The following is a 26,897-nucleotide window of genomic DNA, read 5'->3' as shown; positions in this document are numbered from 1 at the left end:
AATGTCACCCTTGGCCTAGGTAGCATGTAAATCTGTCGAGATAGAGACATGTTCCCTGCCACCTACACAAAATTAGAACCAGTTTACACAGTGTTAAGATTGACATTTCTTGATAACGGCCAGTTTCATCCATTTTCATCACTACATGGGAGGCCATTACTGTATGTGTTAGCGATCCCTGTAGTCTTTAATATGATATTTAAGTGAATCATATAACAAAGCACAGTAAGCACTTAGCAGAACAGGATCATAGAGAATGCCGCAAGGCAGAGAGCCAAAGGTAAAACAATAAATAAAAAAAGGGGTAGGGTTGGCTGGATATCAAAGGGGTGGTATGAGAGTTAATGTTCTAGAATCAGGCTCTGGGTCGAACCTGGTTCTGGGCCTGTCAACAGTGGAAAGTGCTGATGCTTCATTTAGACAGTTCAGAGTTCACCCAAACAGTAAACGTGTCCTATAATCTGAGGATAGCTGTCCTCCAAGATCTCTTTATAGCATAACAGAATGGTATTTATATTTGTTATATCTATGGCGTGGACCCAGATAATGCCCACAACAACATCCCATTCTACATTCATTGGCATTAATATGGAGTTGGTCCCCCCTTTGCAGCTATAACAGCTTCCACTCTTCTGGGAAGGATTTCTACAAGCTATTGGAGTGTGCCTGTGGGAATTTTTGCCAATTCATCCAGAAGAGCATTTGTGAGGTCAGACACTGATGTTGGACGAGAGGGCCTAGCTCTAGCTCACATATACTGGCCTATATAATGTATGCAAATGTATTTTACTGACAAAACTAGGTTATTTAGGGGTTACATATAGGTTATTTAGGGGTTACATATCTGTACACACCCTTAGCTTAATACTTGGTGGAGGCACCTTTTGCAGCGGTTACAGCTTTAAGCCATCTTGGGAAAGAAGCTACAAGCTTGGCACACTGGATATTTTTGTCCATTCCTCTTGGCATATCCTTGCAAGCTCCAAAAAATGGATTAAGGTCTGGGCTCTCGCTGGGCCACTCAAGGACATACACAGACTTTCTCCGAAACCACTCCTTTGTTCTTTGGGCTGTGTGTTTCAGGTCATTGTCATGTTGGAAGGTAAACCTTTGCAGGTTTTCTTCAAGCATCTTGGTGTATTTATCTGCATTTATCTTTCCCTCTATCAGGATTAGTCGCCCGTTCCCGCTGCTGAAAAATATCCTCACATCATGATGCTGCCACCGCCATGCTTCACTGTAGGGATGGTATCAGCCCGGTGATGTGCGGTGCCTGGTTTCCTCCAGACGTGACGCTTGGTATTTAGGACAAAAAGTTCAATTTTGGTTTCATCAGACCAGAGAATCATGATGCTCATGGTTTGAGAGTCCTCTAGGTGCCTTTTTGGCAAACTCCAAGTGGGTTGTCATGTGTCTTTTACTAAGGAGTGCCTTCCGTCTGGCCACTCTACCATAGGCCTGATAGAGTGCTGCCTGAATGGTTGATCTTCTGAAAGGTTCTTCTGAATGGCCAAGGCCCATCTTCCCCGTGTGCTCAGTTTAGCAGAGTGCCAGGTCTAGGAAGATTCTTGGTGGTTCCAAACTTATTCCATTTATGAATGATGGTGGCCACTGTGCTCTTTGGGACCTGTAAAGCTGCAGATTTTTTTTCCTCTGATCTATGCCTTGACACAATCCTTTTTCTGAGGTCTGCAGATAATTATTTTGGCCCCATGGCTTGTAATAAGGTAAAGTAGCAACTTACCCCTTAATTTCCTATGGTGGTAATTTTAGACCCAGGGCACCACACATGTGTCAAAGTTGACTAAACCATTGGAAATTCATTGAAAGTGATCAGCAAGTTTATTTGTTCAAATGCATAGTGTGGAGGATGTCTTAAGGTTTCGAGGCAATCTGATAAAAATAATAATAATGAAAAAAAAAAAGATTTGGAAAAGTTGTAAATCGGTCAGATTTGAAGTTTTTCTTTATGTTAGATAAAGCCATCAGCCATTTAAAAATATTTTTTTATCTAGAAACCATACAACAGTTGTAAACATATGCCACTAAATGTTGTCACAGCAATTAATGAGGACATTCTAAGAATTGTTGAGCCAATGGAACACATGTTCTCCATCTGCTGATGCACTAATAGCCTATTGTGGCTAATCTATTATTTTCATGTTTTTCTTTCATCGAATCTAATAGTGCAACCATGCAGTCATTAACGCCATACTATAGTCATTAACTCCATAGCTTTGATGTGAAACTCCTGTTTCTGAACTCTTGAAACGAGTCTGAACTGTTGCTTGTACTGTTAGATGAACAACATGACAGCCTTGTGAAAAACATGACACTTTATTGTACACACAGTGGTAGCTGACAGGTTTTAGTAAGAACAGTCACAACAACTGTTACTATCATTGTCAAGTGTTCCAAGTTGTGCTCCTCTTGTCTTGACCATACAGTATATGTTCAGATACAGGTATATCCCTTCATTGGGTATATCCTCCTGAGATGGTTACAACTGGACTTAACTGTACATTGAATCAATGTTTTACCCATGCTAGTCATCTATTTCTACTATCTACATATCCAATGATTATAGCAAGTGCAAGTGTACAGTAGTTAGGGAGCGATCAAGTACAGTACAAAATTGAATGTGGGTACAAATTATGTGTAAAAATGACCTTTTTTGGTTGCTGTTTTCCATGGGGTGAATTGTATTAAATGAAAACAACACACAGATGTGCTGAAACACACATGCTGCATTACTTATGGGCCTTAGACGATAATGATTGAAACCATGAGGCCCTAGAAGGTAAAACTCTGTCTCATTCACTGACTTTAACTTCCTCTTCCACACCTCTTCATCCCATCTCGGTCTCTCTCAATAGGTAATCACACAGTTCATCTCGTCCGCCAGATCCTCCTCAAAGTGTTCCATCGCCTGGCTCGCCCCGCGGGTTATGAGGTCGGTGGCGGCGTTCTCCATCTCGTCGATGGTCATGTGACAGGCCTCTGCTATCTCCTTCTTGGCAAAGTTCACAAACTTGGCATCCCGGGCGTAGAGACCCAAGCCCTCTGATATCAGGATCTAAGGAGAGAGAGAGAGAGAAACAGTCAAGTGGAGAGGAGACAGAGGTGAAATGGAGAAGACATCTCTCTCTCCCTCTCTGTGTCCCTCACACCCACAGTAAGAGAGTGTTAATCGAATATTAATTTACCCACACGCAGCGCAGATAACTTATTCATCAAGAGCTGTAAATCACTTAGGAACATTGAAATGTTCTGTCCTCCATTGAGAAGCATTACTGGTGTACAGAGGGCACGTAAAGGTATAATTAGTAGGATTTTCCTAAAGTATAGAGTCACAAAATAATCCCTCTTAATTATCACTTAGGCCCACTAGAATGTGTGATGGTGTGTTTATCTGCAGAGGCCCCTCCATCTGGTTGTATTTTGTTGTTGTTGTTGTTGTTGACGTTTTTGGGCATCAAACTTTGAGCTGTGGGGGTGGAGTTGCGGGGAGGTGGGGTGGGGGTATCCCTCAACCAACAACACAGGTGGTTGATCCCTCAATACACAAGTTGCCATATCTGTGAAGAGTGCAATCCAACTGAATCAAAGTGAAAAGTTAAGATGATGGCGGAGGCAGAACTTAAAATACCACGATACCGCGATAAAATATAGCGAGGCAAAATGCCAAGCTGACAAGCTGAGCTTGTTCAAAAACGAGAGTGAATCTGAGGTTGGCGTTCATCCCCTGGTGAAGACTGAAGCACAGGATGGGGATGAAGAGTGATGCAGAGTTGGCTTGTTTTCTGTTAGACAGGTAAGCCGCTCTTACTAGCTAAATGCAGGGGTTTATATCATTAGCTAGCTGGCTAACAGGAATAGCAAACCAGCCAGCAAAGTTAGCTCGATAGTGTTTGTCAAGTCAAATGAGTCAAAATGCTGCAGGTATGGAGTGAACTTAATTGTAGTCTAATTTGAATTACTTTGAATGGCTTTTCCTGGCGAAGATCATAACTACAGTGAAGTGGACTAGTGTGCGCTGGCTTTGTGCTACGGTAGAAAAGCCTATTGGTGTTTGTGGATCAGTTGAGCTCTTTGGTGTTAGCGGGGAGGAGGGGCAAAGTTTGAGTGTTGTGTTTATAAAACACAACTGACAAATCCTACTATACCTTTAAATAACATACTATTAGGCTGATGTAGCAGAAGGAGACTGACTTTAAACAGAAATTCTTTTATGTATTGCTTGGGCCAGGACTTTCTCTGGACCCTGCAAACAATGAAAAAGGCTGCAGCCTCTGCTAGACCAGAACAATGGCCCAGAGTTTATCTTGGTTGTCTGGTCACCCAGTCAGTAGGCTGAGTTCCAAGAAGCTCTCGCTGCGGTGAGAACTTCGAGAGCCTCTGGGAACCAACAATGATATTCATGGATAGCAAATGAGAAATTTGTGCGAGGATAGTGGGCTATGCAGAGAGGCTGATTGGCCTCTGATTGGTCACTGGCCACAGCACTGGCACTTTTCAAGTATTGCTAACTAGTTCTTCACTTGTGCAAGCTATCGGTAGCATGTCTGGCACACAAAGTGTGATTTACTTGGATTTTTTCCACGTTATCTCTCACTTCACAGAGTTGGCTAGCTAGCTATACCTTCCTCTCCTGGTTTGGCCATAAAGAGCCTTCAGATGTTTTTCAACGTACCGAATACTCTAAGGTTTTTATTACACAAACGGCAAAGTGTAATACCTTTTTCTGTCATGATCTAATCGCCATTTTGCCTATGTTAGAACACACTATTAGAACACATTTTTTGGAGGGGGTCTACCCAGTCAGGAAAACCAGCTGGCCCAAACTCACCGACTCGACCAGGCTGTCGGCGCTGCCCTTCTCCACTAAACTCGGGCTGAGCGCTGGCGTCCTCAGGCTGCCGCTGTAGGTCCCGGCCTGGGCTGGATGCAGGGCGGCGGCAGCCCCCCGGGCGCCGGGGTACCAGCCAGGCCGGGCGCCTGCTACCGGCAGGACGGTGGAGACGCCGGAGCCGTCGGCCCCGTCCACCACCACCATGGGGGTGTAGAGCAGCCTCGCCCTGCGGCTGGCGGACGTGCCGGGGGCGGGGGTGGCCCCGGCCGCCGTGTTGTTGGCCCAGGAGGCCGAGGACAGGGAGGAGACAATGCTGCAGCGGGAGTTCCCGTGGTAGGTTCCTGGGATGGGGATGTTCTCCACGCTGCTCTGTGGCCTCAGACACTGGAGGTTGAAGGCCGGCTTTCGACCTGGAAGGGAAACAACATTCAGCGGTGAAGAAGAAGGCCCTTAACGCTATTTTATGATGGGAGGTTTCGCCGAATACGCCATGATCTCACCTGCGGGAGTGGCGGGGAGGAGGCGTCTCCGGACGAACCGCAGTCCTCCTTCCCTTTTACTGTTTCCATTGCCGTTGCCGGTGCTGCCGTTGCCAATGCTGCTGCTTCGGGAGTAGCCACTCATGCTGCCGTTCCCGTTGTAACCGTTCCCTTGGTAACCGTTCCCTTGGTAACCGTTCCCTTGGTAACCGTTCCCTTGATAACCGTTCTCATGGTAGCCGTTCCCATTGTAGCCACTCATGTTACTGAGAGTGACGCTACCGCCGTCGATGCTGTTTCTGTTGTTGCTGCCGGTGTAGCCGTTGTACCCGTTAGCAGTCAGGCTGTTCCCGTTGTGGTTTCCATAGGGTGCTCCAGCTACGCTCCCATCGGTTCCGTTGTGAGCAGGGCTCTGTTCATAGGCTGTCTCAGGAGGCACAGGGGAGGCCTCAGGGATATCCCGGTACACATACCTGGCAGGTCAAAGGAGAAGGAGAATGAAATATGTTTTATGGAACATATACACACACCAAATATACATCAAGCGTACACATGTAGGCCTACACACAGAGGTAGAAGTTGCTTGGCAGGTTCAAGTGCAGTTGGAAACACTTTGAAGCCTGTTGCACTTATATTGTGTGCCATGTGTATGTCTTAGTCTTATATTGTGGGCCATGTGGATGTCTTAGTCTTATATTGTGTGCCACGTGTGTTTTAAGATTTGGTTTTACTTTCCACATCCGAGTGTACGCGAGGGTCTGCAAGAAGGTCCGCGTGATGTAAAACTTCACCAGAGGGTGTGGGCGCGGACATCCGCATGAAACCCATTTTTTGTGACTACCCACCACGCAATGAGAGCACCAACTGCCGTGCCCTCCAAGCGGACTACAGAAGTAGTATAAACAGAACCCCTACGTGTCCGCAGCTGTCCGCGAACATATGTTTGGGAGTATAAATGAGCCTTTGGTCTTTGGCCACGTGTACATCTTAGTCTTAGATCGTGTGCCACATGTATGTCTTACCCATTGTCCTGTGATGCTGTGCTCTGCGTGGTCTCCTGGCCGCTGTAGTACTTCTGTTCTGCTGTGTATGTTTCAACTCCACCTCCTCCATAACCACCAACATCAACCGCCTCTCCTCCTCCTCCTCCTCCTCCTCCTCCTCCTCCTCCTCCTCCTCCTCCTCCTCCTCCTCCATAACCTCTAGTATCTACCACTCCTCCTCCTCCTCCTCCTCCTCCATAACCTCTAGCATCTACCACTTCTCCTCCTCCTCCTCCTCCTCCTCCTCCTCCTCCATAACCTCTAGCATCTACCACTTCTCCTCCTCCTCCTCCTCCTCCTCCTCCATAACCTCTAGCATCTACCACTTCTCCTCCTCCTCCTCCTCCTCCTCCTCCTCCTCCTCCTCCATAACCTCTAGTATCTACCACTCCTCCTCCTCCTCCTCCTCCTCCATAACCTCTAGCATCTACCACTTCTCCTCCTCCTCCTCCTCCTCCTCCTCCTCCTCCTCCTCCTCCTCCTCCTCCTCCTCCTCCTCCTCCATAACCTCTAGCATCTACCACTTCTCCTCCTCCTCCTCCTCCTCCTCCTCCATAACCTCTAGTATCTACCACTACTCCTCCTCCTCCTCCTCCTCCTCCTCCTCCTCCTCCTCCATAACCTCTAGCATCTACCACTTCTCCTCCTCCTCCTCCTCCTCCTCCATAACCTCTAGCATCTACCACTTCTCCTCCTCCTCCTCCTGTCTCCACCACTGGCACTGGTGGAGGGGACGGCTCTTGGATGGCGTCCATCCTGTTTGAAGAGGGGAACAGAGCAAGATAGTGAAACGAGAGGGAAGGGAAGAGGGTAGACAGTACAGTTCCTTCTATCTGCAACCACATACACACACACATACACACACACACACACACACACACACACACACCTGATGGGGCCCAGCTTAGATCTGTGGGGCTGCTCCACCACCACGCTGAGGGCTGAAAGCTGGGACTCTGGCCTCTGGTCGTCAGACGCGGCCATCACCTGCTGGGTGACGACCGCGTCCTCGAAGGGCGACTTGGGCTCGGGCTCGATGAACACCGTGGTCTGCTCGTCCGTCTCGTGGGGCGGCACAGGGGTGAGGGCGGGGGTCATGGTGACAGGAGTGCCGGGCTCAACGCCATCGAAAACGTTGTCATGCTGTGGTAGGGGATGAACGAGAGGAAACGCAGGGAATGTGAAATGCTGTTTGGTCCCGTTGTTACGTGGCCTGACATTCACTTCATTATTCAACTTGAACAGTCTTCCATTGCAGCCGTTTTCAGTGATGGGCGTTGCCGAAGAGGGAGTCCTCAGCAAAAAGTCCAGCCCCTAACCAGTCAGTTTAACTCCGTCATTGCATTCAAAGGACACTGATTGGCCTGGTGGGAATTCCAACTGAGAAATCACTCTGGATGAGAGCCTTTCCAGACCCTGAATCGCATGTCGAAAAATTCAGATTCAGGGGCTGGAGGTTAACGTAATATTTATTTTTGGATTTGAGTCTGACGGTAGCTCTGTTCACCTTAAAGAACTCTTCGTCCATCTCTCCCTCCAGACCCTCGTCCTCCTCTAGGTCGCAGGCCATGGCCAGGCGCATCTCCGGGGCCAGGTCCTGCAGCGAGCGCAGCCCCGCCTGGAGCGAGGCCTTCCCCTTCTTCTTCCTGTCCTTCTCCTTCCTCTTGCGGAACTTTTTAAAGTAGTCCTGGATCAGGTAGCTGGCGTAGAACTTTCCACACGTCACCTCGTCCCCTGAGCAGGAGAGACAGAGAGAGACAGAGAGAGAGAGAGAGGTGTGAGACCAGCTGAAAAAAGAGGGGGAGGGACAGGAAAACAGACAAGAAACGGAGGAAGACAAAACCGGCTAGACTTGTAACTGCTGCAGCGTACCTCTAGGGGGAGGGATGACCTCGTCCAGGAGCTTGGGTTTAGTACGCTTCCATATCTTCTTAATGACCAACTTTAGCTCCTCGTTCTCCTTGTCAATAGGGCCTGACGGAGACATTAGGCTTTTAGTCGTGCACAGAAAGAGCAGAGAGAGCTAGAAGCACTCGTGTTCTTGTGGTATTTCTATGATGAACACCTATGGGCTTGGCTGTGTTCCGGCTCTGTGTCTCGTGTGAGTAAGGGGCTAACCTTCCGTCTTAATCTTGAGCGAGGTTCTGACCAGAGCGAACAGCGTGGCGTTGAAGGTGACCGTCCCGTCGCTATGCAGCGGCACGTTCATGGCAACCAGCCTCTGACGGGACAAGCAGATGAGATAGAGTGAGAGAAGGAGGAAGGAAGGAAGGAAGGAGGGATAGGGGGATGAAGGGATGGGTCTTAATTGGATTGGCGGGGGGAGGGGAGGGGGGATCGAGGAGGTTAATACTGCAGACGGAGTCAGAGTCAGACACAGTCAATCAGCGCATGCCACCGCCCTCAAACTGTAATGTGCGCGAGGAAAATATAACGACATGCAACGGCAAAAATGGGCGGTAACATGTTAGTACAGTACATCTGCCCCATAATAGTGTACACACAGTACATAGTGTAGCACATAGGGTATCTTTATACTGCATAGATTTATTTGTAATCTTTAGAGCACATCACAGAGCCGGCAGCAACATTTCACTGTATAGTGTACACTGATAAATAAATCTGAATCTGAATCTAGTGTATATACGTATCTGAATGTATCTGACATTTCTTGATATCTAGCATATTACAGTATCATACCATGCAGTTATACCAAATCTTTTCTGTGTGGGTGTTATTACTGTTAGGTTATGTCTTACCTTGCAGGCCACGCGATGGGGACACAGCTTACCAAACCCAAGAGGGGGCTGGATCCTGCGCAGCATAGTCACCACGTCGATGTGTTTGATTCGTCCCCTGGAACACATAGACCAACATTGCACGTGTTAACTGTCATCAGTACCCTGGGAGAGAGGAGGCAAGTGTGGGGGGGGGGGGGTTGGACGGAGGTGAGAAGGAGGTGAAGAGCAGCCTTACGTAGCCTCGGGATCGTAGTCGGACCACACTCTCTTGAACTCATCCAGGTGGTGGGTGCCCAGTACAGTCCAGTCTCTGGTCAGGTACTCAAAGTTGTCCATGATGACGGCAATGAACAGGTTAATGATCTGAGTGGACAGACACATGGATGGGTATCAGTCACAACCACAGAGCTTCATCTGAACTGAACTGTGGTGGAATGAAAGCGACTGGAGCCCAGGCGGGCCTGGTGCTGCTCTCACCAGGAAAGCGCAGAGCATGAAGAAGCTGATGAAGTAGAGGTAGGCCAGGTTGCTGCCGCAGGTGTACTCCTCCCCCGGCTCAAAGTCCGACTCGGGGTCGCAGCGACGGCCTGGCAGGGCTGCCAGCATGATCTCCTGCCACTGCTCTCCGGTCATACACCTGGGAGGAGAACACAGGCGGAGAAGTGGACAGTGGAGAAGAGAAGAGAAGAGAAGAGAAGAGAAGAGAAGAGAAAAGAGAAGAGAAGAGAAGAGAAGATAAGAGAGGAGATGAGATGAGATGAGAAGAGAAGAGAAGAGAAGAGAAGAGAAGAGAAGAGAAGAGAAGAGAAGAGAAGAGAAGAGAAGAGAAGAGAAGAGAAGAGAAGAGAAGAGAAGAGAAGAGAAGAGAAGAGAAGAGAAGAGAAGAGAAGAGAGCTCACCTAAAGAGCAGCAGGACAGCCATGAAGAAGGTCTGGAAGTTGTTGTTCCTGTTTAGCTCTGTGTTGTCGTCTATAGCCACCTTACCAAATGTCTTTCAAGGAGAGAGAGAAGAGGCCCATGAGTAAGATGCATTCAGCAAAAAGTACAAGATATATATGCTGTGTTCACACTGGGCGCAAATTTTTCCTGCGGCGCGGCGTGTTTACATAGAAAGTCAATACAATTCGCGCAAACTGGGCGGAGGGGCGCACGGGCGGCACAAATCGCAGAACTCGGTGGCGCGGCAGCCAGGATTCGCTGCGCGGCGACATTCGCAAAAGTTCAATTTTTTTAACTTTCTGCGGCAGATTCCCGCGGTGACCCATTGATCCCGCGGCGAGATTGGGCGAACTGGGCGGTGCGAATTTTCTCGCCACGCCCGGTGTGAACACAGACCTTTTTTCAGGGGACAGTCAGGAGGGACCCACCTGCATACCGATCACAGCATAGATGAAAAAGATCATAGCAATCAGCAGGCCGACATAAGGCAGGGCCTGAGAAAGAGACAGAACAAAGGTATGAAGATCCAAGCGAGGGGCTGGATTCACAGTACCAAGCGTGCAACTGAGTACAACACTAACCTGCAGGGATTTGACAAAGGTCCAGAGGAGGGTTCGAATACCCTCCCCTTTGCTGAGCAGCTTGACCAATCGCATGACTCGGAAAAGACGGAAGAATGTGATAGATACTTTGGAGCTTTCCCCTTTCCCCTGCAGAGAGAGAGGAAGAGCGCGAGGCCAGGCAAGTTCATTTGTATAGCACATTTCAACAACAAGGCAATTCAAAGTGCTTTACATGAAACATTAAAAGCATCAAGACAAAGTGCAAGAAACACATTATAAAAGGACAAATAAAACAAAATGCAGGACAAATAATACAAGAATAAAAGTAACAGTGTACAAATGAATAATTATTTGATTTCATAAAAAGCTGTGGACGCCGACGCTATTCAGACGACCAGAGTCAAAAAACAAGGACATAAAAGCAGAGTTACAGACACAAGAGGCTATACAAGGGCCTGTCTGAACAAATGAGTCTTAAGCTGCTTCTAAATGTGTCAACAGAGACCACAGATCTTATGTCCATTAGAAAAGCATTCCACAGCTTAGGAGTAACAATTGCAAAGGCTCGATCACCTTAGTCTTGAGCCCTGAGAGGGAGACAACCAATGAGCCCTGCTTGAGTTGCAGCAGACCTGCAGTTTTCTGGAAGTTTGTTCCAGATGTAGAGCATAAAAACTGAACGCTGCTTCTCCATGTTTTGTTTTACCTCAGAAAGCAGGCCTGTGCCAGACGACCTGACCAGGTCTGGATGGTTCATAACGTACTGTAGCAGCAGATCAGAAATATATTTTGGCCCTAAACCATTCAGTGCTTTATAAACCAACAGCAGTATTTTAAAGTTAATTCTATGACAGACAGGAAGCCAGTGTAAAGACCACAGAACTGGAGTGATGATCCACTTTCTTAGTCTTAGTGAGGGCTCGAGCAGCAGTGTTCTGAATCAGCTGCAGCTGTCTGATACATTTTTTGAGAGACCTGTAAAGACACGAGCCTACTCGAGCCTACTGAAGATTAAAAAAAAAGTTTTTCCAGATCCCGCTGAGACATAAATCCTTTAATCCTTGATATATTCTTCAGGTGATAGTAGGCTGACTTTGTAATTGTCTGGTCTGAGTCCATTACTACACCAACATTTCTGGCTTCGTTTGTGGTTTTTAGCATGACTGATTGGAGCTGAGTGCTGACTTTTAATCGTTCTTCTTTGGCTCCAAAGACAATTACTTCAGTTTTATTTTTGTTTAGTTGAAGAAAGTTCTGGCACACCAATCGTTGATGTGTTCAATGCACTTACTCAGCGCTTGTATGGGATTATAGTCCCCTGGTGATATGGTGATATAAATTTGTGTGTCATCTGCATAGCTATAATAACATATTTTGTTGTTTTACATAATTTGAGCTAGAATGGAGCCTTGGGGAACTCCACAGGTCATTTTTGTCCGCTCAGATTTTTAATTGCCTATAGACACAAAGAAGTCCCTATCCTTCAAGTAAGATTCAAACCAGTCTAGCACTGTGCCAGAAATTTCCAGCCAGTTTTCCAGTCGGCCTAGTAACATGTTGAATGCAGCACTGATATCCAGTACTACTAATTGACTAAAGACTGCCATCGTCTGTGTTTCAATGGATGTCATTGAAGACCTTAACAAGAGCAGTCTCAGTGCTGTGGTGTGGTCGAAAGAGAGAGAGAGAGAGTTTGGGGACAGACGAGTGACTTCTGCAAAGTAGTGTGCGAAGAATTGTGAAAAACATTGAGAAAGAAAGACAGTGTTCCGTCGCTCTGGGGCTTACCTCTCCATGACCTCCTCCTCCACTCTGGAGCCACGAGAGGTGGACAATGTTCAAAGAGAAAAGAAGTGAAGAAAGAACGAAAGAAAAAGAAAAGAGGAAATAACTTAAGATTGCAGCATAAACAGTCTGAACATTCCTCTGACATACTATTCATGAGATATTTCATTACTTATCTCTTCATGTTATCACTGTACACAAAACATTATATTTGTGTACGTCCACAAGCTTCCTGTTTGGAACATTTAATGTAATATAAAAATGGATAACTCACACTTAACTCGGCAACAGCGATGTCCAAGACACTCCCCACAACGATCAGAGCATCGAAGGAGTTCCAGGCATCTATGAAATAGTGCTGCATCCACAATAACAGAGATAGTCAAGTTAAAGGAACATGCTAACCTTTGGGGAAATTAGTTTATTTGCCATCTTCCCCAGAGTCAGATAAATAGATACATATCCTTGTCTTCTCTGTGCGTGCAGTAGGAAGCATTGAGACCCATTAGAGCTGTTAGCCTAGCTTAGCTGAAATCACTGGAAGTGGCTTGGCACCAGTTAGCCTAGCGGCTCTAATGGGTGTCAATGCTTCCTACTGCACACACAGAGAAAAGAAGGGTATGTATCTTCTTATCTGACTCTGGTGAAGATGGCAGACAAGCTAATTTCCCCAAAAGTTGGCGTGTTCCTTTAAAACAAGCAACTTTGACATCAACTGCATGACAATGCATCAGAGAACTGGTTTTGGCTTCTTTTTGTGTTTTGAATGTTCTGAGGTGAGAGAGGGGCGGAGCCTCACAGTAGGTCTGAGAGCCAGCAGCTTGATAATCATCTCGATGGTGAAGACAATGGTGAAGATCATGTTGAGGATGTCCATGATGGAGGTGAACAATTTAGACTGTTCATAATGCTAGGGAGGACCATAAAACATGGTCAGTGTGTTATCATTACCCACTACTTTTAAATGCTGCGTTCTAGAAGGTTTATAATGCAAACATTCATTGTGTTTACTAGGCTGCTATTGGTGCAGAGAGTGACGGTGAACTGCGCACAGGTACCTGAACCGCCAGCGTGAGGGTATTGAGGAGAATCAGCACAAACATGATGTACTCAAACTGGCTGGAGTTGATGATCCTCCAGAACTTCAACTGAGACGGGTTCTTGGGGATGTAGATCTTTATCGGCTGGGCTTTCAGAGCGTAGTACACACACTGTCTCTGTAGGGGGCAGAACATGAGAAACAGGAGGATAAGAAAGGGAGGGAGGAAGCCAACGTACTGGCCAGCGTAGTAAAATGAACCGCCTAGTTGTCAGGTCAGTAGGTGGTGATGAATACTGATCTCACAGTACGGTATCGTACACAATGTACTGTAGGGAAATCACTGACTTGATTTTTGTTCAGTTCGCAGTTTTTAAATTCCGATTCTCCCTGTTCGCGGAACGTGATGATGACGAAGCCCACGAAGATGTTCATCATGAAGAAGGCAATGATGATGATGTAGATGATGAAGAAGATGGAGATTTCTACACGGTAGTTGTAGACAGGACCCTGGTTCTCAGCGTTGGCATCGATGGCCTTGTACATGATCCTGGGAGTTTGCACAAAAGGAATGACAAAATGTAAACCTTTATTATAATAATAAATAAATACATAAATAATTTATATGATTTATATCTATTTTTAATGTCCTTAGTATTTTCATAAACAACAAGGACACATCACAAGAAACAACAATAAAAGTGACAACAATTACAGAATCCACAACAGGAAACAACACCAAAGATGATGACACAAACATTGACTGAACAAACAGAACAAAACACATACCACTATTACAGCCGCCACACAACTACAATATCCAAAACAATAACACAACCAAAGACGACAACAAAAACCATGACAACAACGATGACATAGAGGGAGGGAAAGGGGGAGGGGCACTCAGTGCTCTTATTCTGTTGTCTGTCATGGTACTCACTGAGGCCAGCCTTCAAACGTGGACACGGTGAACAGAGCCAGCATTCCCATCAGCACGTTGTCAAAGTTGAAGTCACTGTTTTGCCAGATCCTCTCTCTCACCATGGGGTGATTCATGTCTCCATCCTTAAACACTACAAATGTGCCCCTTAAAATGCAGGCACACACACACGCACACACACACACACAAACACACACACACATGCATGCAAGCACACACATATACACACAGTGAGTGATTACATGGGGGGAACATAAAGAAAAACAGAAGAATGTGCAGAAACTCTTACTTGCACTCGTCTGGAGTGTGTTTTGCTTCATCGGAGCATCTATAGAATCTCCCCTGTAACAAAACACGCATGATACTGTAAACACTGTTTAAACACCCGCAGAGAAGTCACACACAACACGCATGATAAAACACTGTTTGAACACACACAGAGAAGTCACACACAACACCTTCATTGTGTGTGTGTGTGTGTGTGTGTGTGTGTGTGTGTGTACAGTAGAAAGCACAGACCAAGTACAGTACCTTGAAGAGCTGCACTCCGATGCAAGCAAACATGAACTGGAGGAGTGTTGTGACGATCAGGATGTTGCCGATGGTGCGGATCGCCACAAACACACACTGCACTACATTCTGTCAAAAGGAGAACACGTTATTCTCCAACAACCTCCTTTTCGACAGGTTTCATCAACACAGGAGGTTGGAGGGGTCAGTTGTACCTTCAGTCCCTTGGCTCTGTTGATGGCTCGGAGAGGCCTGAGCACTCGGAGCACTCTGAGAATCTTCACCACGGAGATAGCACTCGAACTGGAGGACATGAGGACTCAGATAAGACAAAGGGGAAAAAGAAAGCGCCAGGTGTGTGTGTGTGTGTGTGTGTGTGTATGTGTTCGAGTGTGTACAGTATGTGTGTGCTCGCTTGAGTGTGTATGTGTGTATGCTCGCTTGTGTGTCTTTGTGTGTGTGTGTGTGTGTGTGTGTGTGTATGTGTTCGAGTGTGTACAGTATGTGTGTGCTCGCTTGAGTGTGTATGTGTGTATGCTCGCTTGTGTGTGTGTGTGTGTGTGTGTGCGTGCCATAAAGCGAGCTCCATGCCGAAAAGCAGAGAACGATTAAAACATGTGTTTGACGGCCCTGCTGCATGTGAGCTCTGATACCCACTGGAGGAAGAAGGAGATGAGAGACACGCTGACCACCGTCAGGTCCAGCAGGTTGAAGGCGTTCCGACAGAAGGAGCCCGGATGCAGAAATGCTCCGTAAACGGTCATCTAGGGAGTAACACCACGGATGAGAGGGAGAAACACCACGGTTGAGAGGGAGAAACACCACGGATGAGAGGAAGAAACACCACGGATGAGAGGAAGAAACACCACGGTTGAGAGGGAGAAACACCAGGGATGAGAGGAAGAAACACCACGGATGAGAGGGAGAAACACCACGGATGAGAGGAAGAAACACCACGGATGAGAGAGAGAAACACCACGGATGAGAGGAAGAACATTTGAGTTGACATTGAGACCATGTGAGTATACTCACTTTTTAACTAGACTATAGACTATAGACTATCTAACACTAGTATACTGGACACAGAACATTGGCTGGTCCAATACTGTTGACTTTTACCTTCAGTATGATCTCCACTGTGAAGATTGAGGTGAATGCATAGTCAGCATAGCCCAGCATCTGATAATAGGAGAGATATCCAGTATTAAACATAGGATATTGGCCAGAAGATAGTAGGAGAGGTCGGTGTCAGCAGGGTTGCTATTAGTGTCAGTGCTAGACAGCGAGGGTGAGTGTAGACATGTTAGAGCAGGCAGAGGAGGTGGAGGACTCTGGCGATTTGGTCGGTCTTACGTTGTTCCTGAAAGAGTGAGCCCTGATCGGGTCCTCAGCGGCCAGCGAGATACTACTGAGGATGATGAAGACGAGGATGAGGTTGGTGAAGTAGTGGTGATGAATGAGGTTGTGGCAAGCCACTCGGAGACTGAGGGGAAAGACAAAGGCACCACGATGGTTTGGACTTGGACACAAATCGACTTTTAGAAAAACTGACATACAGTACATAACCTTTGCTACTTGGGGTTGAGAGTGCAGGACCTATGAGCACGAGCAGAGACAAACGCGAATGACATATGATGACATGAGGTCCCAGGTGTGGGGCTACTGACCAGTTCCTCTTCCCCAGCAGGAAGAAGGAGCTTCCGTCCGGAATGGGGACGATTTTCTCTTTGGGTGGGGAGAAGTCTGGCTTCAGCGGCACGACCCCTGAGACAGGAAGCAGGAAGTAGATCAGAGGGAGTCAGGAGTAGGGTCCGTGTGCATCCCACGGTGGGACATCTCGCTTACCTTCCAAACCCTCGATGTGTCTCAGCTCCTCGTTCTCCTCCCAGTCGTCCATCTCGTTCTGCGGAAAACACACGGGGGTCAGACACCGGCTACTCTGAACCTAGTCTCACATCACCAGACCTATCTCCTCACTTTGTTTACTCCATGCCAGCGCTGGACAAACGTCTAGCTGGACTCATTCCAATTCGGAGATAGAGGGGGGAAAACGCTGTATTTCTTTAAACCAATCATGTCTTCAGCAGAGCGGTTGCTTGGTTGTTGTTCTTGTTTCATGTAGTCTGAATTTAATCTGATTGGGCCGACAACGTATTCTGTCGCCACTGATTGGACATTAATAAATGTCTGACAAGGCTGATCCTCAAAACCTACATCCGTTGAGTCAGACTACTCTGGACCAGTCACGTTAGGACGGTCAAATCCAGATGTCTTGGCCACGTTGGTACCAAACAGTGAATAGTATCTGGCCTCTGAGAAGAATATGGACTTACACCAGTATCTTCATCCTCTCTGTCCTCATCATCCTCCCACTCCTCATCTTCTTCTTTTTTCTCCCTGAAAAAGAAACAGACAAAAAAACAGCGAATTCAGCACTGAGGCGACTCAGGGTGTGGTAAGAACGCTGATCGGATCGATGACAACTGGCTCAGTGACAGCAATTTTGTTCCGTTACTCACTCTTCTTTCTTTTTCCCACTATTCCCAGCCAAGTTGTCCACAGCGATAGCCAAGAAGACGTTAAGCAGGATGTCTGAGTGGAGGATACTAAGGAACTTGACCCACGAACTTGACAAGATCAACAGCCATGTTTCTGCAGTCCATATCTAGTCTACAGAGCTGCGTTCTATCATAGAAAAACACTTGAACGTATTCATGGGCGTTGAGCCAGTGAAGAGCAAAAAAAAAAAGAAGCTATGGTAAAGAGAAAAGATACAGTTGCCACAAACGAAGAGGATCACAAAGTAGATGCACACAATCATGCTTGGGAATACGGGTCCTCCGTATGCCATGATGCCATCATACATGACAGCATTCCAGTCCTCTCCAGTAAGGATCTGTAGAGAGGTAGGAACAAGGGAGAGAGAGGGGGGGGGGGGGAGAGGGAGAGAGAGAGAGAGAGAGGGGGGGGGGGCGAGAGTGAGAGAGAGAGGGAGAGGGGGAGGGGGGGGGGGGGGCGCCATTAACTAATACAGGCGTGGTATTTGAAAGGGATGTGAGGAGGATCGTGTGGAGCCCGAGCTCACCTGGAAACAGGTCAGCAGGGCCTGGGGGAAGGAGTCGAAGGTGCTCCTCTTCATCTGGGTCTCGTCGAAGTTGAACTTGCCCCCGAACAGCTGCATGCCCAGCAGGGCAAAGATGATGAGGAAGAGGAAGAGCAGGAGCAGCAGTGAGCAGATGGCCTTCATGGAGTTGAGCAGCGAGTTCACCAGGTCTGAGAGGGCGGCCCAGTGCCTGGACAGCACAAGAGGTCACAGGTCAGGGGCATGAGGCGGCTATGCAGTGAAGCCACGTTTGAAACCAATCACGGCATAAACACCATAATAATTAATTCCCCAACTGAATTCGGCAAACAGCCATTAAATATGAATGTGGTGCACTGCTACTGTCTTCCTGACCAGTGTGACTCATGGGGACGTGTCAGTTTGAAATGTTTTGAATGCAACAAACATAAATCTGGGTCTGCGTTCCAAATCGCATACCTCCATACTAGGCTATATATGCTACAATGATGTAGTATGTCCCAATACACCTGCACCTGCAGTTTGGCAAACATACCAGGATGTCCTACTACATTCGGTCATATTTTGCAATATGCAAGCCAGCAGACTTTTCTGGCTGTTCTGATCAACAATACTGTTGAAATTACGTCACATGTGCAAGTCGTTTTTTACGGCTCCGACAGCTGTGGACAAAAGTCGCTTTATGGACGGATGTGGTCAAATTTCAAGGCAAAGTGGTACGTCCTAATTGTATGCACACTAAGAGCAAAGTACATACTTTCTAGAGGCAGCTATAATACGTGCTGGTATTAAAAAGTAGAGGCACGCGATTAGAAACGCAGCCCTTGATGTTCTCAACGGGCGCAATATCGATAGTCGGCTGCCGCGTCCCATGAGCCTCTTCTGCCGCGCTGGTTACCGAGTCACTTTGAAGATCCGGATCAGACGGACGCAGCGTAGCACGGAGATGCCGATGGGCGGGATGAATTCCATCTCCACCAGCACCGTCTCCAGGATACCGCCGCACACCACGAAGCAGTCGAAGCGGTTGAACAGGGCCATGAAGTAGATCTGCAGCCCGAAGCTGTACATCTTCATCAGCATCTCCATGGTGAAGAGCATCAGCAAGATCTTGTTGGCCCGCCCTTTGATTGACAGGGGGCAGGGGAGGAGAGAGGACAAAAAAAAGGGGGATTCCATTTACATCGTCATTCGACCTCCGTAATCAGACAGAGAGAAAGAGAGAGAGAGAGAGAGAGAGAGAGAGAGAGAGAGAGAGAGAGAGAGGAGAGAGATGGGAGGGAGGGAGGAGGAGCGTATCCTGACCCTGCACGTCAGTGAGCCACTTGGGCTGTCCATAGTGTTCAGAGGCACTGGCCACTGTGTTGAGGAACACCAGCAGCAGCACCAGCCAGTAGAAGTTGGTGGACTTCACCGCCACACGACAGTTCTTCCGGAAGGCGTGGTTCAGCTGGCACAGCTGGTCACTGGGCGGGGACAGAGAGACAGGCCACGGGTCACCCCAAGGGACAGGCACAGACAGACACATCCTTTAGTCAAAAAGTCTTAAAGAGCTGCAACATTTTGAAAGGCTTACCAGAAACTATTGGCCATCATCCGAGCCCTAGGAAGAAACACAAGCAGAAGAGAAGAGGGAGAGACAATCTTGATATTAATTAATAAACCCATGGCCTCTCATGAAAGTGAATAGTGACATTTCCTATGTTAAGGTGTCAGACACTGCCCCAACCAATCAGCACCAACCAACACCAACATTGGATTGGTGTGCCATGTTTGTTGGTGACTGTCGGCGTTGGTTGGATGGATTTTGCAGCTGAATTTTTAACTTCCAACATTTTAACAACAACTGCCAACTTTAGAATGTTGGTGTTGAGAGTTGTTTGGCGTTGGTTGGGGCAGTGTGCAGGCGCCTTTAAATCACTTTTTCTGTTCTCTTACATGAGTGAAGCACAGAAGCCATTGTCGTCATCTAGATACGCTTCGAACTCCGAGTCCGAATCTGACTCTGGAGCACAGAGAGAGGAGACGCAGGCGTTACAGAGAATCAAGCAGAATGCAGATCCCGTGTGATAAGGACAGATATGGACAAAAAACAGCTCATACCTCCATCTTCATTGTGTTTGTACCAGCCAAATTTCTTCATCATCTTTTTTTTCGCAACCGCAGCACCTTTAGAGAGAGGCAAGAAAAGAGAGGTTCACACAGAAGTGTGTTTTATTGGCGTGTGTGTGTGTGTGTGTGTGTGTGTGTGTGTGTGTGTCTTCTTCTCACGTTTGTTCCCGTCCTCATCCATGTCCTCGGCCTCGATGAGCCAGTCCATGTAACCGCACATGTCCTCCTCCATCTGCTGTTTCTCCTGGGCAAGCTGCAGCTCTCCACGGGCCACAGCCTTCTCCCTCTCCTTGGAGAACTCTCTACACACACACACACACACACAAACACACACACACACACACACACACACACACATATGAACACACACACAGACATTCACTCACTCTCACACACACACACACACATACACACATGCGCAAACACACGCACTCACACACACACACACATACACGCACGCACTCACACACACATAATTACACACAATCACAACCTTAGAAATTACTCTAGGGTATCCAATGTTGACGCGACTGACCCGCTCAACACTCCCAACACCAGGTTGAGGACAAAGAATGAGCCGAAGATGACCAGGGACACAAAGTAGACCCAGGGCAGCTCGAAGCCAATGGCGTCGTTCATCTGCGGGAGACGCAGAAAGAGTGGAGGAGGGAGAGACATAGGAAGACAAGGCATTGTCAAATCCCACTAGGGTGTCTCTGAATCCGAAGGGGGTGTTTCTAGTCGGGAGGACGCACAACGGAGGAGGAGGAGGAGGAGGAGGAGGAGGAGGAGGAGGAGGAGGAGGAGGAGGAGGAGGAGGAGGAGAGATGTGGCACCGGCTTACCCAGTAGAGCACGTCGGTCCAGCCTTCCATGGTGATGCACTGGAACACGGTCAGCATGGCAAAGAAGACGTTGTCGAAGTTGGTGATCCCGCCGTTGGGCCCCTCCCACTTGCCCCTGCACTCAGTCCCGTTGACAACGCACTGGCGCCCGTTGCCGGCAAACGCACACGGCGTGGGGTCGTCGTCCACGTTAAGCCCTGAGAGCAGGCGAGATGACAGGGACAGTTGTGAAACCATTGTTACCTATTACTTTCAAATCAATTGTTCAGTTCTATCACAGAATAAGGACTTAAATAGACTGTACATTACACTGAATTACAGTCATTTAGCTGACGCTTTCATCCAAAGAGACATACAATAATTGCATTTAACGTAGGAAGTCAGTGTACTACTACTCGCCAGAACTCACAAGTGCATCTCCTTTCTAAACAAGTGACTTATAGCATAATATAGTGCTAAAGCCAAAGTGCAATAGTATCAGTAAAGGTAGCATTAAACCAGCATTAAAAAGTCAGTAGCATTAAATAGTCAATGTAGTGTACTGTTCTGTATATATTGTGGATGAGTACGATGTCTAAGTAGTATATCTGTAATAAGGTGTGGAGACCTGTGCCGACATAATAGCAGGTCTTGTGCATCCTGCCAATGAAGAGCTCCAGGCCAATGATGGCGTAGATGATGATGACGAACAAGACCAGCAGACCGATGTGGAGCAGGGGAACCATGGCCTTCATGATGGAGTTCAACACGATCTGTAGACCTGGACACACACACAGGAGTTATGAATTGCATATATAGCGCCCTTCATGATACCCAGAGCGCTTTACAGAGTCCAGTATTCATTCAGACACAGTCATACTGGTGGTGGTAAGCTACATCTGTAGCCACAGCTGCCCTGGGGCAGACTGACAGAAAGTTCAACACAATCAGTGGACCTGAACACACACACACACACACACACACACATACACACACTCAGTCCAGCTCCAAACTCACTGGGTACTCCAGACACCAGCCTCAGAGGCCTGAGCACCCTGAAGGCTCTGAGAGCTTTGACGTCCAGGCCTCCTGGTTTCCCTGCCGCGTGGTGCCCTTCTCCAGGCTTGTGTTCCGTCATCCCCTCAGCCAGCACACTGAACAACCTGCCAGAGACCCAGACACACACACCCAGCGCCATCAATAAACAACAACAACAACACACGTCTGTAAGGGGTTCACACAGTATACTATAGCGGTGGTGACAGAACAGGTGATGAAATGAGGATTATTGTATCAAGCCCACAGCGTACCCGACAATGACAATGACGAAATCCAGCAAGTTCCATCCGCTACGGATGTAGGCGCTGGGGTGCATGACCAAGCCGTAGGCCAGGATTTTGGTGAAGGTTTCGATGGTGAAGATGACGAGGAAGACATACTCCACTTGTTCCTGTAGCAGCGGAGAGAGAAGAGGACATGAGTCAGGTATCCGCTGTGCTGTATTGGAGCAGACAGGAAGTCAGTCACTCAAGCGAGGGAAGCAGTTAGCTGATAGAAGAGTTGATTCATCTTTCTATTAGATCTTTCTGTTGAGCATGTTTGATATCCACATCGGATGTTATTGTGTTTAGCGGTACTCATATGATTCATGTTAACATACACAGTCTGGTTCACGTGAGGCTAAATTGAACCCATTTACCAAGAACTGATCTGAGCAGCTTGCTGCCCAGTTAGCCTATTCCCAAGCTTAAGCTGGTCACTGGAGCCTTGTCAATCACCTTTAGCCTAATGCTGCTAATCACTGGCGCCAGAGTCACTAGGCCTCTACCTCAGTCTGACACAGTCAACCTGCCACAATTCGACCAAATAATCAGGGTTAATGAATACGAAACAGATGACAAGAGATCCGCAACTTCACTATGAATTGGACAACCATTAAATACACAGTGAAAAAATCCACAAGTGAGAGTAGTTCTACCTTAAATAAGGACCGCTACAACTTAGATGCAGTATGCGGTTCGGCTCAGAAGCACGTTTTGTTATATTTTTTCAATTCTCATTACATCCCGACAGCAATCAATCAACCAAGTGCTTTGACACTAAAATGAAAACAGGGTTTTATGTGTGATTATTCATTCATGTGAGGAAGAGAAAGTATACCAAAAAGTACTCCACTGCAAATCGAATGAAAAATACCTGTGGAGAGAATGTTATGAAAAACGCCTCACATTTGGTTTTACCCTCCTGAGTCCCAATCCAATAAAGGGATCCACGTCAAGAGCAGGGAGGGATCAATCACTGCCTTACCCCGCACACAAGCATATGGTCTGGGGGGGGGGGGGGGAGGCAACCAGCACGCTGATGCATGGGCGTCCTCTAATGATATCACCCTACAGCTGAGTGTCAGCTACAAATTAGAGGCCCTGATGTGATTAGTCCCTCGCCTGCTGTTTCTCCACCACATACTGTACCTCTATCCGCTGCCCTTGTTTGGGGGTTGTGAGCTACATCATGACTGCCTTATAGACAGATACATTTAGACTTGTCAATGATCATGATCAGCTGCAGGCAAACCATTATTGCATAAAATAATAATAGAATGAAAATCATAGTCTGTAAGGCAGCCATTCTCAACCAGTGGTCCGTGGCCCACAGAGCGCCATCAAGTGGCAGTGGTAGCCTACTGCCAAATGGTTAGAAAAATTAAAAAAAGTTTGGTAATTTACAAAGCTAGTTATTTTCATATCTAAATTTACTCAATAATGCACAAGGCTACACATTTTTAAAATGTGGTCATCAGAATTTTTTAAACAATCAAAAGTGGTCCTTAAGTTACAAAGGGTTGAGAACCCCTGCTGTAGGGGACAGAGAGAGAGAGAGAGAGAGAGAGAGAGAGAAATAGAGAGAGAGAGAGAGAGAGAGAGAGAGAGAGAGAGAGAGAGAGAGAGAGAGAAGAGAGAGGTGGGAATGAAGCAACACACTGACAGGGTCATCTGGCCTTATAGTCTGAGCACAACCTTTCCTCTCTATATAACTCCAGAGGAAGTACTAGAATCCCTACCTTTGTCCAAACCTTCTTGAACCCTTGAAACCCTCCCCTCATAAACCATGACTAGTACTGTAGAACCATCGTCACGTGACACGGTCAGCGCTATCTTCCTGACCCCTAAACCCTTGACTCCCTCGTCTTGACCCCCCCCCCCCCCCCCCCCCCGCCCACACACACACACACACACACTCACCAGGTTGTGGTTGGTGGCATTGGAGTCATCGTCTGGGTAGGGTTTGGTCACACCCATGGCCACGCAGTTGGCAAAGATGGCGATTAGAATGAAGATATCGAAAGGCGTGCAGAGGGACACAGTTAAGGATGAACGCGCTGAACGGAATGCATTCCTGGCTTGCGTAAAGGTTTCGACGCACACGCACAAACACAGACACACACACCGAAGGATATTTCCACTCGACGAGGTACAGGGCAGCCATGCGAATGGGGTTGCTGAGGGTAAGACAGCAGAGCGCTCGCGGGGCCCTGAGAGCCGACTTGTTGGCCTGCATCGCCTTCTTGGCATTGCCTCCTCTCTTCCTGGTGGAGCCGGCCGAACCGAGCGTGTCCGCCTTCCCCCCATCCGCATCCCCCAGCGAGGCCCCGTTGAGGCCATCTGGAGAAGAAAAGAAGAGAGAGACGCAGTTAACCGCTGTGGAACATCTGTACTGACTTTGTGTGCTGTTCACTGTGTACAGTATGAGTGAATAAAACTCAATCATATTTCACTGTACTTCTGTAGCACAGGCATTTGTTTTCCAACAACATGAATACTAACAATCCAAAATCGACCTTCACTAGACGTCATTCCCCACACCTATGCAGCAGGCGTGTGGTGCATGTGTTTTGAGTGTGGCTCAGGAGGTAGAGCGGGTCATCCAGTGACCGCAGGGTCGACGGTTCGAATCCCGGCTCCTCCTGTCCGCATGTCGAAATGTCCTTGGGCGAGACACTGAACCCCAAACTGCTCCCAATGAGCAAGCTGGCACTTTGCAGGAAAGCTGCCACCATTGTTGTGTAAATGTATGTGTGAATGGGTGAATGAGAGGCCATTGTAAAACGCTTTGGATAAAAGCGCTATATAAGTGCAGTCCATTTACCATTCCATTTTGTGTGTAATGTATTGTCTCAAAGTTACATGTATGTTACATACAGTATGTACGCAGAATATGCACTTGCAAATAAACATTAAAGATCTTGTGATCACTATAACAGAACAGATCATTCCTTTTGTTCCTCCGGTCTGAGGTGAGGTGTCATGACAGGAAGACCAGATGTGACCTACTTCTTTAGAGGGAGCAGCACACAGCATAACCCCAGGGTAGGGCAGCTGGCACCTGTTGAAAAAGGCCTTCTTATGGCCTCTGTCCAAAGGCATGGTGTGGTATTCTTAAAGCAATAGTCTGTATCATTTACAGTGATGATGACAGCTTAAATGTAGGTCATCCCTGTGGATGCCTTTATAACTATAAAACCACATACCTTTTTAGGATTAAGACAAACTGTCTGTCATATAAGACAACTTTGTTTGTAAGGAGCTGCACAACAAGTGGTTGAGGTTTCTTCATGGAATTTTCAGAGGTATTCAATAGCTTAATTACATTTCACTAATAAAATGCAATTTGCTAAATAATTTTTTTTTAAATCAGGAACGTTTGCCCCAGTGCCTTTCTGCTGCTCGAGACTCGGTATGGCGTGGGATATTTCCAGAATGTGGCCTAATTTGAATAATAATAATATTTCCTTCATTACGAATTATTAAATTCAAAATTTTAATAAGGTTTTCACCATGATTCTGACGGTGCTGCTTATTTAAGTTTGTGACCACTTAATCTTTGCATTTTGCTTCACACTATGGCACCAACACACTTTTGTAATTTGGGAATTTTAGTCGGAGCTCTATTCAAAATAAATAGCGACCTGCATGATGAACGAATAAAGTATCAAGTCTGTATAGCCTACCTTTTCGCTCCATGTCGCAGTTCAATACCACGATCCGTCTTTATCAACACCCACCATGAAATCCACAGGCAGGTTTCGATGCGTGATTGACAACCAGTACCAAAGCTGGCAATGCAACGCGTTACACTTGTTAGAGGAAAAAACTATTATCAGTAATTATTCACAGGTATTTCATCGTCCATCTGCGCCACGCTGGCTCACATGGGTCATCCTTGCCCACTCTTCTAATGCTAATTATAGGCTACGCTTTCCTGGAAATATGGTAATTTCCTAACTATAGAGACGAGAACTGATATAACTTTGAAGCATGCAGAACCAGATCGAGATGAGAAAATAACAATGAATTCGTCCCACACTCTACAGGTATCCGCTGTGGTCAGCTTTGAATTCAGGATTAAACTAATTGAGCCGTTTAAAGGGATGACTCCTGAAATCTTTTAAAGGGAGGGTGGAGGGGAAGCTAAGAGAGAAACTTCTAGTCGGTGTTGCCTTGCCTATCGTCTCCAGTTCCGAAATATACAACATGTCTTATTGTGGGGACACGACCTGGCTGACTGCGCCATCTTCAAGACAGAGAGCATGATATTTCAGCACCATGGACAGCAACCACTCAGGACAGGCGGACAGCGTAGGTCAGATAGGACAGGGGGCGCACCTCTCACACAACGGTAATTACACAGAGGTATGACGTCGGATTGGGTTCCCCATCAAAAATGAGCACATTTCAGTCATTTAGAGTCCGTGTTTTATTCCGGCGTTGTAAACAATCTGCATATTAATACACTAAAACCAATACGTTGTGTAGGCTACATTTCACCCGACTCATAATCAAGAGCGGATGGGATTAGAAAGTGATGTGCTGCTCAGATGCTAGGTTGGGGGGTGCACACAGCTCACTGACGAATAGAGCAAGATAAAGACAGACAACATACGTTTGCTATAGTTTTGGAATAATGGTGCTCTGTCCTTCCATGACTGGCG

At 47.1% G+C, this 26,897-nt stretch overlaps 1 protein-coding gene across 1 annotated transcript; it reads right to left on the bottom strand.

The window, feature by feature from the left end:
• Positions 1–2,869: 2,869 nt before the first annotated feature.
• On the bottom strand, positions 2,870–25,929 carry LOC311307196 (voltage-dependent L-type calcium channel subunit alpha-1D-like; the record flags this gene model as incomplete). The annotated part of the gene is made up of 47 exons (XM_084435996.1): positions 2,870–3,076; positions 4,850–5,262; positions 5,353–5,804; positions 6,082–6,116; positions 7,010–7,130; positions 7,264–7,517; positions 7,867–8,108; positions 8,247–8,348; positions 8,493–8,595; positions 9,134–9,230; positions 9,351–9,478; positions 9,593–9,752; positions 10,015–10,106; positions 10,483–10,548; positions 10,636–10,764; positions 12,406–12,429; positions 12,680–12,760; positions 13,202–13,312; positions 13,461–13,619; positions 13,790–13,991; positions 14,382–14,528; positions 14,671–14,723; positions 14,913–15,020; positions 15,107–15,194; positions 15,549–15,655; positions 16,011–16,070; positions 16,245–16,374; positions 16,559–16,655; positions 16,737–16,794; positions 17,225–17,288; positions 17,411–17,483; positions 17,667–17,787; positions 17,977–18,184; positions 18,872–19,097; positions 19,279–19,439; positions 19,550–19,576; positions 19,912–19,978; positions 20,077–20,142; positions 20,245–20,387; positions 20,621–20,724; positions 20,930–21,172; positions 21,499–21,689; positions 21,926–22,071; positions 22,219–22,358; positions 24,151–24,304; positions 24,354–24,570; positions 25,917–25,929. 47 exons carry the CDS (start codon positions 25,927–25,929, stop codon positions 2,870–2,872), a joined length of 6,390 nt encoding a protein of 2,129 aa, XP_084292122.1.
• Positions 25,930–26,897: the final 968 nt, after the last annotated feature.

This window comes from Borostomias antarcticus (assembly GCF_949987555.1).
Source record: "Borostomias antarcticus genome assembly, chromosome: 3".
Taxonomy (NCBI): Eukaryota; Metazoa; Chordata; class Actinopteri; order Stomiiformes; family Stomiidae; genus Borostomias; species Borostomias antarcticus.
Note: the sequence above shows the minus strand (reverse complement) of the source record. Positions and strands in the feature narration are given on the sequence as shown.